This window comes from Labrus bergylta, chromosome 21 (assembly GCF_963930695.1).
Source record: "Labrus bergylta chromosome 21, fLabBer1.1, whole genome shotgun sequence".
NCBI classification, from domain to species: Eukaryota; Metazoa; Chordata; class Actinopteri; order Labriformes; family Labridae; genus Labrus; species Labrus bergylta.
Window position 1 is genome coordinate 19,592,251 of NC_089215.1, and position 16,990 is coordinate 19,609,240.

General features: G+C 41.3%; 1 protein-coding gene across 1 annotated transcript in view; it reads right to left on the reverse strand.

The window, feature by feature from the left end:
• shisa8b (shisa family member 8b) overlaps positions 1-16,990 on the reverse strand; it is a 42,107-nt gene that overhangs the window by 17,209 nt on the left and 7,908 nt on the right. The window contains exon 3 of the mRNA XM_020644774.3: positions 8,203-8,327. Coding sequence (XP_020500430.1) covers positions 8,203-8,327 — 125 coding nt within the window. The remainder of the gene's footprint in view (positions 1-8,202; positions 8,328-16,990) is intronic.

Genomic DNA, 16,990 nt, shown 5'->3' on the forward strand with positions numbered 1-16,990 from the left:
TACACACCGCTGCCACCAAAGCAGCAGGAGCAACTTGGGATTATGTGGCTGCAGGAGCTGTGGATCAAACCCCCCGACCTTCCAATTGAGAGATGACCGACTCTCTCACTGATCCACAGCCGTGCTGAGCTACCTGCCTGTGCTGCTGTGCCTCCATCATTTTTGGCAAAGGTTGGACAGTAGTGAAGAAACAAGCCCTCAGTAAACAGTCAGAAACCTTGTATGGAATGAAACACAATTTTATAAGGTCATGGCAAGTGCTGTGTTGATTTGACGATACAGGAATACAAAGACCGCATGGCAGTCTCATTACATTAGTTTGATTCCAGTAGACACAGGACACAGGTGATATTTATGCATGATGTAATGTAAAGAACGTGTTTAACCAACATAATGACATGAGTAGGCCTCGTCGTTACACGTTCATTAACAGGCTGGGTAGAGAACGTCTCTCACACTCTCTCACTCTGCAGAGCATGTGATTATCAGTACTCACTCCTCGTGACAGCAGATCAAAAAGATTTAGAATTTTAAATTAAACAGATGTGAGGGAAGCCAAATTTAAGTATTCTTCTGATCATGACATAATGGCAGAGCTTCTGCCAGCTCTGTCTTTTCTCCTTTCAAACCGGCCTGGTAGCAAAGAGTGAAGGTTTGAGATGAAAGGAATACATTTTTCTTGTTGATGCAGTGAATCTACAGATGACGCACGAGAGAGTTTGTAGACATATTTGTATTCATCGTCAGGTCATAAACTGAAAGTGAGGAGTTTTTAAAGGAGTTATGTTGCTATGGTTTCTGTGTCTCTCACTACACACACATGCACACACACACACACATGCACACTGCTATACCATCAGCCCGCTCTTTACACTGCCTTGCTATTGTGACTGCTCATGACCGTGAACCACTAAGAAAAGCAGCGAGGCTAACACGTGTTCCAGCACATAACAAGTGTTTTGTGTTCAAAATGTGCATCCCTGACTTGTGTTTTTGTGTGGGAAACAACATGAAAGGAATCTTGAGTGCCGTGGGGAAAGAGATAAAGGAGAGAGTTCATCGCAAGCCGTCTGTCAAACCCGAGACAAACTACGAGCACAGAGAGTAGAGAGAGAAGCGGAGCACGTCTGTCATCAGCGAGATCATACGTAAAAAAGTCTTTATGCATCATCATTTACTGCGGCAGAGCAGACAAACAAATCCATCTCCCACCCCCATGTGTTCTATAATCCGCAGCTTTGTGCGATCTGCTGAGTCGTGGTTCACATGCCTTATGTGAGAATAATCGACATGACACGAGAAAGGGTTGCAGAGATTCAAACTGAGATCATTAATTTACAGGAATAAGTGGTTTTAAATCTCACGGCCCTCGGGGAAGAGTGAGGAGAGCGGGAAAGCATTTTGGAGGAGGCGTGCAGCGCTCCTAAACAAAATAACAGTGTGAGAGTAAAAGGTGGAATTTGTGTTTTTGAAGAGTGATTTGTTACTGGGTCATGCCACAATGCTTCTGTAGTCGTCTTTGATAAATAGGTCATCGCTTTTGGCTTCAAGCGTTCTTTCTGCAATGACTCAAGTTTGTTGGTGACTTTTCAAAATACTTCTGCTCCATGTCTCCACTTAACATGTTAATGTCAAAAAAAAAAAAACAACCTTTAAAGGCGCTGTGAAACTAAAGTTAGGCTTCCGTATGGTCACATACATCCCAATTTTAGAAAGAAACATGCAGTTGGAGTTTAGTTAGCAAAGCAATTTGGATCCCCGAGGTGAGATTGAGTGACTTAGCAAATACTGCATGATAAGGAGCCGCGGGGAGCTGTTGGCCTCGTTTTTTTTTTTTTTTCAAAACATCAGGACGAGGAAGATAAAGGTCAAATGAATAAATTCCACTTTTACCACGCAATGTAAACAATGCTGACACCTCGCATGATATTGTTATGTCATCTACCCAGAAGCTAACAGTTAAGTGCTGTTATAAATGAGTGGTGGCTGAGGAACCTGAATCATATTTGATTGGATAAATGTTCCTGCCCCAAGCTTAAGAAATGTATTCTTTTGATCTTCCTAAGGGAACTAAAGCAGGGGAGTTTATACTGACATACTCAATGTCTATTTTTTGATATACTGTATATTTGGCAAGCAACATGAGATAAGTATCACCTGAGAATACCAGAGGAAAATATATTTCTGATTTCATTGATTCATTTGAGTTTGAACTGTAAGTGTTTGAGTCTTGCATGCTTTGTATTCATTGTCGCCACGGCTACTCTCTCTCTCTCTCTATGTTAAAGAGACTGCGAGAGATAATTGTGGTTTTCAGATCTAATGTCGACCACTTCCCATTCACATCAGCGGCTCCTCTGTGGAGAGGGTCAGCAGCACCACATTTCTTTTGTTGTCCACTTTGCTGAAGATCTCTCCTGGACTGTCCTTTTTCGCACCTTTTAAGTTGCAGGAATCAATTGCCTCCGTCATCAGAAGCGCAAACTCATTAAATCCATTCAAAGCACGTCTAATAACCCATCTTTCTTGTCCTTTGAAGTGAGCTAAAACAAATCTAATATCTGATTATCAATTAGTTATCTTTTCATGTTCTGTATTTAATGCTATCATGCCTTATTTGTAAAAACACTTTGGTCCGCTGAGATGGTTTTAAATGTGCGACACAAATAAACTTGACTTGACTTTCGCCTATTCAAGGAAGCAAGTTACACTTCCTCAGAGGTCTGAAGAGAGTCAGGGCCCCCTCCCCATCCTGCACCACCTCTTATTAGGGCACGGTCCAGAGTGTCTTGATGAGCTGGATCACATCCTGGTATTGCAGCTGCAGCTCCTCTGACAGGAACACTTTGCAGTATGTGGAAAGGATTGACTGAGAAGCTCATCGGGGTCTCTCTCCCCTCCATTCATGACCTACATGAGGGCAGATGAAGACACACAACCCTCTGCGTCGTGAGCGACTCTTTGCTCTCAGTCTGTTTTGAGCTCCTGCTCGATTGGTTGGAGATATCACTCCATTAAAGCTAAGACAGGCTATAAAAACTGCAAACAAGCAAAAACCCTGCTCTTGAACATCCACATAGCATGCTACCCTTTAAATGATTAACATACTATATTTTATACATTATGCCTCATTTTAGTTATTGCACTGGTTGTGCAAGTGTTTGCTGCCTTACCTGCTTTTAAACGGGATGTTCTTAGGAATGTCATTCATTTATTTGCCCACTGGTCCTGAGTAACACGACTCTGTTCCACTGAATGTACGTTACAAGAAAGCCTTGAATTGAATTTTTTTTTAAATATCCCAAAATTGAAGTCACAATTTAAAAAACAATTGGTCAATACATGAAAAAAAAACCATGCCATTAGATTCAAAACTTTACAGTTTCATCATACACATTGGTCAATTGGTCTTATCAGTTCTGTGGAAGCCCTAAGAGGACATGCAACCAAACTTTGCATTTACTCCATTTTACCATGATAACGAGTAATTTCCAGTTGTTGTATTGAGTTCACAACTTCTTTATCTTGTTTACTCAAGATACATTTATTTGCCTTGCTCAAGGGCACCTCTGCAGTCCTTGGAGGGTAAACTGTCACCTTCCTCCAGACTTTTTCTGAACCAGGATTTGAATTGGCGACCCTCCAGTTCCCAACCGAAGTCCCTACCGCCTGAGCTACTAAGACTTTCCTGTGATAATGAGTTCATTTGACTTATGTTTTCATGATCTCAGGATAACAAGACTGCTTCTCTTGTGATAATAATTTTTTTTATCTATCTAGAAAACAAAACAACGGGCTGGTCACTGTGATAGTCCACGACCTGACCTCGGATAAGCGAAAGAAAATTGATGGATGTAACATGAAAATAACATGAATCTTTGCAGGATGGTGCAAAGCAAACGCCCTTGACCTTTTGGATTGGACCCAGATGTAAACCAAAAATATTTTCTAAAGAGCTGAAATCGACCAAAGTGTAACACTCGGGTCACAAAGTACAAATTCTTCCTTGTGAGCATGTCGTTTTAGCTCGAAAAATATTTTTCGAAATGTGTATATTTGTAAATGGTAGATGGACTTGAGCTTGTGTAGCACTTTTTTTTAGCCTTCTGCCTACTCAAAGTGCTTTGACACCACAGGTCACACTGACACGTTCACACCACGTTCACACACTGATGACAGAGGCTGCAAGGTTAGTGTCCATCAGTGTTTACTCATCTCATTCATACACATTCACACCAAGCAATGGGAGCACCTTGGGGTTAAATGTCCTGACCAAGGACACATCGGACACATGGCTGCAGGAGTTGGGGATCGAAGCCCGGACCCTCTGGTTGAGAGACGACAGACACTACCGCCACATACGTACATAAGAGTATAAGTGTTGTGTTGTCTCAGAAATATAGGTCAAGTATGTTCAATATTTCCAAATTAGAGGTACTTAATAAATGCATGGCTGAGATGAGGTTAATTAGCAAAACTAAATCATATTTTGACCTCAGTCCTTGTTTTTAATTCCTCATTTAAATTTGAGTATCTTTTAAAACTGGACTTGTTTGGGTCGGCCCTTCCTTTTTATGTAATTGTTTTCCAGTCTCTATGAATGTCAGTCACAGAAAGAGGTCAGAGGGCCTTTAAACACTTACCTCTAATCAGTTCAAATGTATTACTGTGTGTGTAATGAGCATGACTTTTTCCAAAGGCCTCTGGTCCGCCATCTTTGTCTGCTGTGGAAAAACCAATACTGTTCATCTGTTTTCTGACCCAGCAATCTATGTCGTGTTCCACTTTCTGCTGGGGCTTAATTAAGGGGTTATTTTGCAGCACACTTTCCCTTCATACATCGCGAGCCATGTTTCATTCAAATGATCTTCAAATAATGCAAAAGACGCGTGAAGCGCTCAGACATGACTGTGTCATGGCGAAACAGAGGATGAAGATTTCTGACAGAGCGAGGTGATTCATGATGTGCAGCACGGATGTGTCCACCCTTAAATGTCAACCCATGAGCTTTTTTTTTTTTTTTTTTTGAAAACCATGAAATGACCAAGAACCAATTCATGTGTGGACTAATTTCAGGTGACATATTATAAGATATTCTTCAGGCAGAGTTCTGATTTAAGCTTAACTTTCTCTCTCAGACATTACCTGTCATAGTGAGTTCTCCCTCCACGCTATGAGGATTTCTGTTTGTTGTTTTGGAAGCACTAAGCAGCCCGCTGGACAATTTTTTTTTCTGTCCGACTTTATTGCTCACAAACAGCCAGTGGACATACTGTGGGTGTAACATGCATGAATATGGAACAGATTTGCATCAATAAGTAACTCCATCAACACTGATTTCCCTGCTAAGTTCCCTGCCTTTTGCTTCTGTCACTTCACATTAACAAATGGACTCGGCTATATGTCCCGCACTTACTTTACTCACTTAGATTATTTTCAATTAAATCAAAACTTTTCTTCTACATGCTGGTCCTTTTGCAAGTCTCAACCATGTACTTGAAAAACATTCAGTATTTGTAGGACGTCTACACACCCAGAGGCTGCTGGATGATCGTTTCAGTCCTTAAGCACTCGCTGGTTCACAGCGGTGAGAGATTTAAAAATTCCTCTGCATGCTGTCGACAACTACATGAGACTTAAAGCTTTTGAGGGAGGCAACAGGCAAAGCAGCGGGAGTGAGCTCAACAAAAAGTTTAGAGAAAAGGAGAATAAAGAAAGCCTAGTTGTCAGTAATCGGAGTTGATAAAATGCTTCTGTTATTATTTGGGCGTTTATTTCTACACCTTTCCTCTGCATCCTCACACTTTCCATAAGAGGAGAAGAAACAGTGACATTAACTTAATGTGATGTTGTGCATCACACAAGATTTATTTTGGACTTTTTCGTGCCTTCAATTCAGAGAGAGGACAGTGGATAGAGTCGGAAACCAGGGAATGACATGTGGAAAGGGGCCACGAGTGGAGGCGAACCCAGGCCTACCGCTTGAGACGAGAGTTTCAAAACACATGGGATGAGCACCCTGCCACTGCGCCACCAGCGCGCCCCAAATTGTGAGTTTTTTGAGGCTGGTTTACAGGAAAATTGCTACTTCATTAGCTGACCTGGTTACATCTGTCATCATTGTACTCCTGGAGCTGCAGCTGTTAGCTTTTGGGTCACTGAATACAATTTACTTTCTATGAGATATATGTGTCCTCTATAGCCTTACACCTTCATTCATTTTATTGGCCAGCAGGGGGCGACTACTCTGATTGCAAGAGTATCAAAAATAGAAGTCGTGCGTATCTGCTACGGAGGGCTCTGAACTGTTGGGCTACCAGTGGAAGCACACACATTGATTAAAGTGAAATCTATCAGCTCTGCTGCCGTAACAGAGCGGAGACGGACCAAACAAGCATCTGGTGGAATTTGGTCACAAGGCTTCTTTTTTTGCAGGATGCCGGAGCACGGCGCATCAAAATTTACCACAGAAAAGATCGAGCGGGACGGGAAGTCAGACACCGAAATAATATTAAAACATCAGGTTTATAAGAACAAAACACTCTGTTTTAACAGTTCAGAACAACGTTGTTAACGTTGTTTCATGTCTGACTTCCCGCCCCACTCGATCTTATCTGTGGTAAATTGATGCGCCGTGCTCTGGGATCCAGCAAAAATAAAAGCCTTGCGTATCTGCTGCAGAAGGAGTCAGACTGACGGAGCTGGAGACGGACCAAACACGCATCTGGTGGAATTTAGGGGTTAACATTTTTCTTTCAGGTATACAATTTCAGATTTTTCTCATTACCCACCAGTCTGCAGACTCAAATCTGAATCCAAATACCTACAAAAATCTTACTGGACACATTACCTGCAGTGCTTTCTTCTGAACAGCTGATGTTTCTGCTGAGTATGCATTTTAATTTGACCAGCAGAAATGGTCAGTTCTCCTGCCATGATACTAGACTATGTAGATAATTTAATCCATCTAACCTATCTGCCTATAGCAAGCAGCTCACACATTTCCCATCAGCGAGCAGAGATCATGTTAGCTACAGATATATACAGACATGTATAAGATATTCTGATACATGTCCTTTAATATTTATGATTTGATAAACCGCAGGGCTGAGAAGTTCTGTAGGATCGCAGACCAGCCCGTGAACTGAATTTCTGTTACTCTGTTCTTGTTGCTCAGTCACTGTTTGATAGGTTTCTTGCTTGTTCCTGTCGGTGCTTCTTACTCTACTGCAGGATTTCTCCAGGAGCAACAATAACTCAGCAACTGGAGATAAATTAAAGACCAAACAAACATCTATTTTCCTCTTATTCTTTTTTTTTTTTTAACTTAAGTTCCAGCTTGACTGTTGCCCTTTTCAAGTGAACACGATCAATGAGACCCCGAGATTAAAGCACCCAGCACATTCAGTGTGTAATGTCATATCACTTCATTAGCAGCGTGTCAAATTGTACAAAGCAAGAGATGCAAGACTGACACTGCAGGGGGTCGCTCACATCAAACACCGCACACCCTCTTTTTCCCTTTGACGCAAGCACCAACACACACTCGTATGTTCAAGGGCAGCCTCACAAGCGGACATGATACCCACGTATGGGGACACACAGCTGCTCTTAGCAACACTATCAACTAAACAACAACAGTCCAAACATGAGAAATAGTACGACTCGCTTATTTTCATCCATGCATATAAAAAGTGTGTGTGTGCTGCTGTATCTGAATGTAAAGAGAATGTATGGAAGTGGTACGTGCTGCCTGTAGGGGCGCAGCCTGCTTACATTAACATACTAATTAAACTGTTTCTGTGTGTGTGTGTGTGTGTGTGTGTGTGTGTGTGTGTGTGTGTGTGTGTGTGTGTGTGTGTGTGTGTATGTATCAGTGTTGTACGTGCAACAAGCATGTGTTCTACTTTCAAATAGGGATGCATTATTGTTCCGTCTCACTGTGTCTCCTCTACAGCAGCCTACCTAAATCCATCTCAGAAACTGTGCAGTGCCATATTTAAGAAACAGACAGAAAAAGAAAATGCATCGAACTGTCCCCTGTAAATGCCGGGATTTAATTCAAGCAGAGAGCAACCTTAATTTCCCCTGACAGAGTAAGATTCTGCGTACTGACAGGCCACATTTTGATGTTAAATAGATGTGTAACAAACAGCAGGCAGACACGATGTGACTGCAGTTTACAACAGCTGCAGGACTCACCACTCCTGCTTCTCGGCATCCTGGTCGAGACGCCGTTGGCTCTCCCCCCGTTGGGTGAACTGGTCGTGGCATTATCCACCGTGCTCAACTCAGCTCCCTGCTGCTTCAGCAGGTCCGTCAGGGTTCTGGGGAAGAACACACACACACACTGAGTTTAAATATCAACATGTAAGGAGATATCCAAAGATGATCCAGGTTGAAGCAAGGTTCACACACTATACATTCACCACCTTTTCATCGAGATGTGATCAAACTGGACGGCTTTGTTCACTTTTTGATGTTTTGTGCATGCCAAGAGGAATAAGGAAATACATGTTGTTGGCAACAGGTGCTATAGAGACTGAATTGCAAGAGCAAAAAATGACAAGATTGTTAAAAATATTTTTTCTATACATTTTGCTGCTTTGGGATCTCGTTCCAAAGCGGTCAAAGGAAGACTGCTCAGCCCAGTGTCTCACCAAATATTACCCCAAGTTCTATTATTTCATAAAAGTGACATCAAAAACATGAATTAAAGGGAGAAATAAGAAAAAGGAGCAATGATTTTTTTTTTTCCATCTGGTGTTCCACAGAGAAATCAGTCGCGGCACAAAACGACATCATCTGCTGACATCAAACATCATCTGTTGTCCAGATGTGTACAGTTTGTCCCCTATGAGGGCTTTCCTGAACAGCTGGAATCTTTGTGAGTACACACACACACACACACATGAATACACATGCAGCATCCCATTTACAGTACATCCTCTCAGAGAGGCTCTCTACTCAGTCTTTTGTGGAAATCGTGTACGACTAATGTGTATTTGTGTGTGTGTGTGTTTAGTTGGTACATTCGTTGATGATTCCCGCCTGCCTGTGTGTGCGACGTTATGTTTGAATTAAAGAAGAGTTGTTGTGGTGTCCCTCTTTATCTGCCGGGTCAGTGGAGAAGTTCAGGATAACACAAATGAACATAAATGATAACATGCTGCCATTAAAACACCAGGCCAACTTCTAAAGATGTTATTTATGATTTTTTTGTGTGTGCCTCTGTTCAAATCCTGTTCAGACATTCAATACCAAAACATTTTTATCAGTGGGTTTAAAGCCTCGTTTGGGTTTTACAGTATTTATATATCCAGCAAAGAGATGGTCACATCTGGCAGTGGTTAAGATTTGATTTTGACGTAAGCAGCTCCAAGTGAGCCAAAGATAGAAACACATGAAGGAAGCATCTGATGCCAAACGTTACGCTGTTATGCAACGATGATGTTGAACTTGACTTGAAAAATTATCTTATGAGCCTCATTATTCATCTTAATATTATGAATTTATACGTTTAACTAAGGTGTTTTAGTCATCATGAGTTATTAAGATATCGATTGATTGATTCCTTCACAGGAAAGTCTTCAGTTAAAGGGACAAGACAAAAAAAAGGGGCAACTCTGCTGAATTCCAGGTGTTGAAATCATGATGACTTCAGCCAGGGGGGATTCTAGGCAAAGATTAGTCAAAGTCAAAGTCAACTTTATTGTCAATTTCAAAATATGCCAGACATACAGTGGAATCGAAATTTCGTTTGTCTCCGTCAAAGGGAGTGTTTTATTTTTTACTTTATAAATCTGAGCCACAGATTTGTATTTGAATATGTCTTTTATGCTTGTATTTGTATTCAGAGTGTACATCATGAATAACTGCTTTTTTTCTCTCTTGATGCTTGCAGAGACAGATTTTCATTCAAAGTGGCTCACGTCCCTGTGGTGTGTTTTTATTCTGTGTGTCCTCTGGGATGAATTCCAGTCAGATGTACTAGCGGCCGTTTTAAAAAAAAAAACTGAACGACATACGGCCATGATTTCCTACAATATGGTCATGTTTGGACTGAGGGTTTGGATGCAAAATGCAAAATGCAAACACTCACATTCTCTATCTGCTCAGCACCAGGGCTTCAACCGTTTCATGAACTCTCTAACGTTTAAAGACACATGCTAACCGGCCACCCGAACCTCTTTTCCACAGCCGATGACACCCTTTTAATTTCACGCTAACACATATGCACACACATTCACACATATTCTCACACTCACACACACACACACACACACACACACACACACACACACACACACACACACACACACACACACACACACACACACACACACACACACACACACACACACACACACACACACACACACACACACACACACACACACACACACACAGAAGGCATACTCATCACTTTGAATAAACACATTTACGCTCCCTGTGTGTTTGCTGAACTTACAGTGTTGATGGTATTCATTCCCTTGATCAATAATTCAAACACTGGTGCCTCTGTTTCGCTAACGAAGCTTATGTGTTTATCTCCCTCTGCCACACACACACACACACATGCACAAACGCACACAGTACACACCGAACACACGTTCAGAAACATATGTGCAGGTAGACAAAAATCCACACAACCTACAGTATGACTTGTTCACACTCAACCTGCCAAACAGAAAAGTGAGACCCTTTGGCCTTTTCTCTGATCATCTCCAAACAATTTGTGAGTGTGACCATCTCATAGTGTCTCCTGCAGGGAGTCTTATTGCATTGCCCCTTACTGCACCACCACACACGCATTTCACAACCTCCCATGGCATAGCATTGTATCGAATCTCAATGCATCATATTGCATAGAATCACAGAATATCGCATCGCATCGCATCATATCGCATCGTATTGTATCGCTTCACATCGCATCGTATCGCATCGCATCGCATCGTATCGTATCACATAATATCGCATCGTATGGCATCGCATCATATCGCATCGTATCGCATCACATCGCATCGTATCGCATCGTATCACATAATATCGCATCGCATCGCATCATATCGCATCGTATCACATAATATCGCATCGTATCACATAATATCGCATCGTATCACATAATATCGCATCGTATCGTATCGTATCACATAATATCGCATCGTATCGTATCGCATCACATCGCATCGTATCGCATCACATCATATCGCATCACATCGCATCGTATCGCATCACATCATATCGCATCGTATCGCATAATATCGCATCGTATCGCATCATATCGCATCGCATCACATCGCATCATATCGCATCATATCGCATCATATCGCATCATATCGCATCGCATCGCATCGCAGCGCATCGCATCACATCGCATCATATCGCATCACATCGCATCACATCGCATCTTATTGCATCGCATCATATCGCATCACATCGCATCGTATCGTATCATATCGCATCGTATCGTATCGCATCACATCGCATCGCATCGCATCGCATCGCATCGTATCACATAATATCGCATCGTATCGTATCGTATCGTATCGTATCGTATCACATAATATCGCATCGTATCGCATCGTATCACATAATATCGCATTGTATTGCATCATATCGCATCATATCGCATCGCATCACATCACATCACATCGCATCACATCGCATCGTATCGTATCGCATCGTATCATATCGCATTGCATCACATTGCATCATATCGCATCACATCGCATCACATCGCATAATATCGCATCGTATCGTATCACATAATATCGCATCGTATCGCATCGTATCGCATCGTATCACATAATATCGCATCGTATCGTATCGCATCACATTGCATCGTATCGCATCATATCGCATCGTATCACATAATATCGCATTGTATCGTATCGCATCATATCGCATCGCATCACATAATATCGCATCGTATCGCATCGTATCACATCGTATCACATCGTATCATATTGTATCGCATCATATTGCATCGCATCATATTGCATCGCATCATATTGCATCACATCGCATCATATCGCATCGTATCACATTGCATCGCATCATATCGCATCACATCGTATCGTATCGCATCATATCGCATCGCATCATATCGCATCGTATCGTATCGCATCATATCGCATCATATCGCATTGCATCACATTGCATCATATCGCATCACATCACATCACATCTTATTGCATCGCATCATATCGCATCACATCACATCATATCGCATCATATCGCATCGCATCATATCACATCATATCGCATCATATCGCATCACATTGCATCATATCGCATCATATCGCATCATATTGCATCGCATCATATCGCATCATATCGCATCACATCGCATCACATCGCATCACATCGCATTGCATCATATCGCATCGCATCATATCGCATCATATCGTATCGCATCGCATCGCATCATATTGCATCGCATCATATTGCATCGCATCACATCGTACCGTATCTCATCATATCGCATTGATTGCATCACATCACATCAATATGCATTGTTTTGCATCATCGTTGCAAAGTAACGCATGGGAGTGGCATAGTGTTGTACTGCATCATATCGTATTGAATCATGGTGACGTAGTTATCTATCCAAAGTTAAATATTCTTTCTGTTGTGGATAATGTAATTCTGGGCTAAATGCTTGGTTTTGTGGCTGAAAGGAATTGTAGGAAATGTTGAAAAATAGACATGTTCACAGGAAAAGATAAATTACCATATGAATGACACTTTCATGAGTTTGAGGCTACTCTATTTCTGTATCGTTATTTTGTCTCACAATATTATATTCATTCATTCAAATCAATGCAGATCATAATCATCTTATTGTGAGTCCTTTCACACCCTCTGCATGCCTGTCTGGAAACAAATTTGGACGTGAAATTTTCCTCTTCTAAATATTTGCATTGCTTGACAAAAAAAGACTTTGAACGCCTCCTGATCTTTGTTCTTTCTCTGCAGCGTTGTAAAGGACTTCCTCTCTTCTTTACTATTCAATTCTTTTTTCCTTTCAGTCTTTTCATTCTGTCTACCTCCCTCCCTTTACCTAAACTCAGCCCTAAATCTGTCTGTCTTTTCCTCCCCCTCTTTAAACCGTATCGTTTGTCTTCCTCTCCTCCAGTCTCTCTCTCTCTGCTCTTCATCCTCTCACTGACTCACTGCCGTGTGGCGCCGCGGGCCTCCACGCACTCTTCTCTTGGCTTGCCGCTCAAACAACTTGCTGATTTTGGACTTTTAATCTGCAACCAAAAAAAAAAAAACATGTAACCTGTCTCCAGGCTATGTAGTGTTTATATAGTGTTGGCTGTGCCTTATCTAAGTTTTTTTTTTGAGGAGGAATTTGGTTAGAAGATTAAGAGTGAGAGAGGGGATAGATTGACAGAAATAGCTTATGTTGGCTGCAAATAAAAAAAACTCTAAATCAGTGATAGCATGTGTGTGATACCCCTGAAGGGTATCTCACACACTGTCAATGTTTCCATGGTGTAGATATAATTTGGCACCCTGTTGACTGTTAAGCCAGTTTTTGAGCTGTCTAGCCTTTAATTGACGTCACAACCTTCAAGACTGCAAAAATTGAAAACTAGCTTTTCCATCAAATCACAAAAAGGGAATTTATTATTAATGTTCATAAAGTCTGATTTTTTCTTCCACATATCCGACTGTATGGAATATGTAATTCTGCTGGAATCATAATAATTCTAGACAATTTCTACCTAATTGAACTACTTGTAAGTTCATCTCTTTCAGTCTCAGAAATAAAACAAAAAACAAGCATATATAGCCATATGTCTGGTCATCCAATTTTGACAAGAGGGCTTTGTGGTCCTGAGTCAAGACGCGCAGTGTGCATTCATATATGGAGGCTGTGGTCCTCTAAGCGGGCAGTTTGAATCCAACCTGTGGCTCCTTTCCCGCATGTCATTCCCCACTCTCTCCCTGATTTTTCTCTGTTCACTGTCCTATCTCTCAATTAAAGACACAAAAAGCCCAACAATAAATCTTAAAAAAACAAAAAAAACAATGCAGCAGCCAGTATATCCGCCTTTTCAATACCAGTGCAGAATAGCTGGTTTTTGTTTTGACCAGAGAAGTAGGCGGCACTCCCTACACGACCGTTTTGCCCCTCGCCCCTCGTTGTGACAGGCAAACAGCAAAGCAACTGGTGTTGCACTGATGGCAGTGGGCAAGCAAACTGGTTCTGATATAACTGATTCTACCCAACCTAAAACGCCCCAGCATTCTTCTAATAAGCACCACCACCAGAAATGTGGTTAAATTAGGATAAGAATGGAAGATGATTTCTAAATATGTAGAGAGGTTTGAACGCAGAAAGGTTTCAAGAACAATGATAAGCTGGATAATCACTGAAGCTTCAGTGTCTGAGACATGGCAACATGTATGAGCATCAACTCTAGGGTGGAGGGGGGGTGGGTGGAGACTCTCCAATATTTTGAATTTGAACTGCAGTACCCATTGTACACGCTAGGTGTCAGAGTTACATATTGCTCCTTTAATTTGTAAGAATGTAGCAAGAAAATGCAATAACTTGGACAATTTATTTATAGATTTTTTTTCCCCCCAGTTTGTCTGTTGCAAAGAAATCTTTGATGTTGCCAAACCTTACACTTAATGATATGCATGTATTCCAAAAGTAACCCTGAGGTTACTCCTCCTCAACGGCTTTACTCCACAACATGTTATGTAACAGCAGTGTGCCTTAGATGTGTAAGGTCATCTGTACCTCTATGTTCTCCCGCTTACAGTCACATTGAGATGAGACTTTGCTAATGTCCCTTAACAATCAATTACTCCACCCTGACGAGGACATCCACTCAGCGACCATACACAACAAATCTAACTCTCCAAACAGACGAATCCACCATCTCTCTGCAACATCATTACACTGATTACTCTGATGTAAAGTGTCCTAAATACTTAAAGCTGAATGAATGCGGGAAATACAGTTCAATGCATGTTTCCTGTACAGCCTTGTGTCCCGTTCATGCATTCACGAGCACATTATTGATTTCTCTCAAATATGCCTTTTACTGCTCTATGGTGCTGCAGTTTATGATTCTGTCATTGGCTGTCTTCTGACCAAGACCAATTCCCAGTGATGCCATCCTGCAAGAGATTTATCTACAGCAACAAGACTCTAAGATAATCCACTGAAAAAGCAAAAAAAAAGGACAGTGGCAGATATCTCAATGTCACATTCCCTTTATTCTCCCTTCTGTTGTCACGGCTCACTTGTCACTCATCTCTCTGTCTTGTCTTCCAAGGTACAGTAAGAGGCAGCATCACTGTCACTGTCAATTACTGATAAAGAGTGACAGGACTACATCTAACATCTGTAACACATTACACACAGGCACACACATATGCACAGCTATCTGTAGTAAGCTGACACTTCTGTTTATAGCTCTCTCTGCCTTGCACGCTCTTTTGTGTCAGATGTGTTGTCATGGGCATTTTTTTTAACATTTAGGACTTAAGGTGAGATCGTTTTGTCAAAATACGCACAACCACGTCAATCCAAGGCAAACTCCACCTTTTGAAGAAAGTACAACTGCAGCTACACACTGTTAGCATCAATCTGTGTTATTTATTTCATCAAATAACAAGTCAGACTATTATGTTGACGGACGCTCTTCCTTACAGTCACAGAAACGAGCACAGAGAAGATGACGCATTTACACCTACGTTTAAATCTGACTGCTCATTTCTTAGTCGTGTTGAATGCCAATAATAATGTGCATGACAAATGGGATTTTTGGTGACATATATAGCCTATAGGTTGTTTTTTTGTTTTTTTTTGTTTTTAAGTAACCCACATACAAATATGGCTCATTGTTCAGATAATAGATGCTGGCTGAATTTAAGTGTTTGTCGTTTGATTTAAAAAAATAAATAAAAAAAATTCAACATGAAGCATTTTGCTTCAATTTCAGTAACTTTATTCACGTTGAAAAAAATGCATTTTGGTTTTAATGAGGCTTTATTAGTATCTAGAATCTTGTCATTTTTTGGGGGGATATAACTCAGTTGGGAACTACCCAGTGTGTCGGTTTTCATGCTAAAATGCATGCAGCTTGTTGTTTCCTGACTTTGGCATTGAGATGGTTTTCCTTTAGTTTAGTTGGAAACGACTAAAAGAGAATACTGTTTTGTTTTTTTAATCTGTTAAGTTTATTTCTGTTAAGTTTATTTTTGGGCTTAATGCCTAAGGATCGTGAATATAGTTGGAAACAGGGATAAGATGGGGAATGACATGCAATAAATGAGCTGCGAGTGGAGTGTTGAACCCTATTTATCTGTTTGTAAGCAGCCATTCACTTCATTTGGTTGTCTTTAAGGTAGGGTGATCTTATTTTCAAACTGCTGAATCCATTCACTTCCATTTAAAGGTCCCATATTATGCTTTTTCTGGTTTTATATGCTCTTCAGTGTGTTTTCCAAGTGTCCTGTGCATGTTTAGGCATATATACGTGCAAAAATGCAAAGTCCGCGGAAACACAGCTTCTCCTACGTCCTCCTGTTAGTTGTAGCATTAGCTGCATGTAACGCTCGGTTCTAGCCCCCCTCGAAAAAAAATTGTCAGTGTGACGTCATTGTCAGTGTGAGATCACTGATCTAAGTCCATTGGCTCGTTGTGGCAAGCCCTGCAGCTCATGTTGAAATTTCCGAGACGCGTGCTGAGCAACTGACCAATATCTGCGGATCGGCAGACCAATCAGAGCAGACTTGGCCCACGTGGGGTCTAACAGTGGGGGCTCAACAGAGCGTAGCTGACGGACTCAGAGCGTAGAGGGAGCAAGGAGGAGCAGTTTTTTCGGACTTTAGCTATTGTGAACGTACAAAAATAGGTACATAGATTAAATATACGAACCCCAAAAAGGGCAGAATATGGGCTCTTTAACTTCAAACCCACATGATCGAAAGACAGATCAGTAGCCTGCACTGGTAA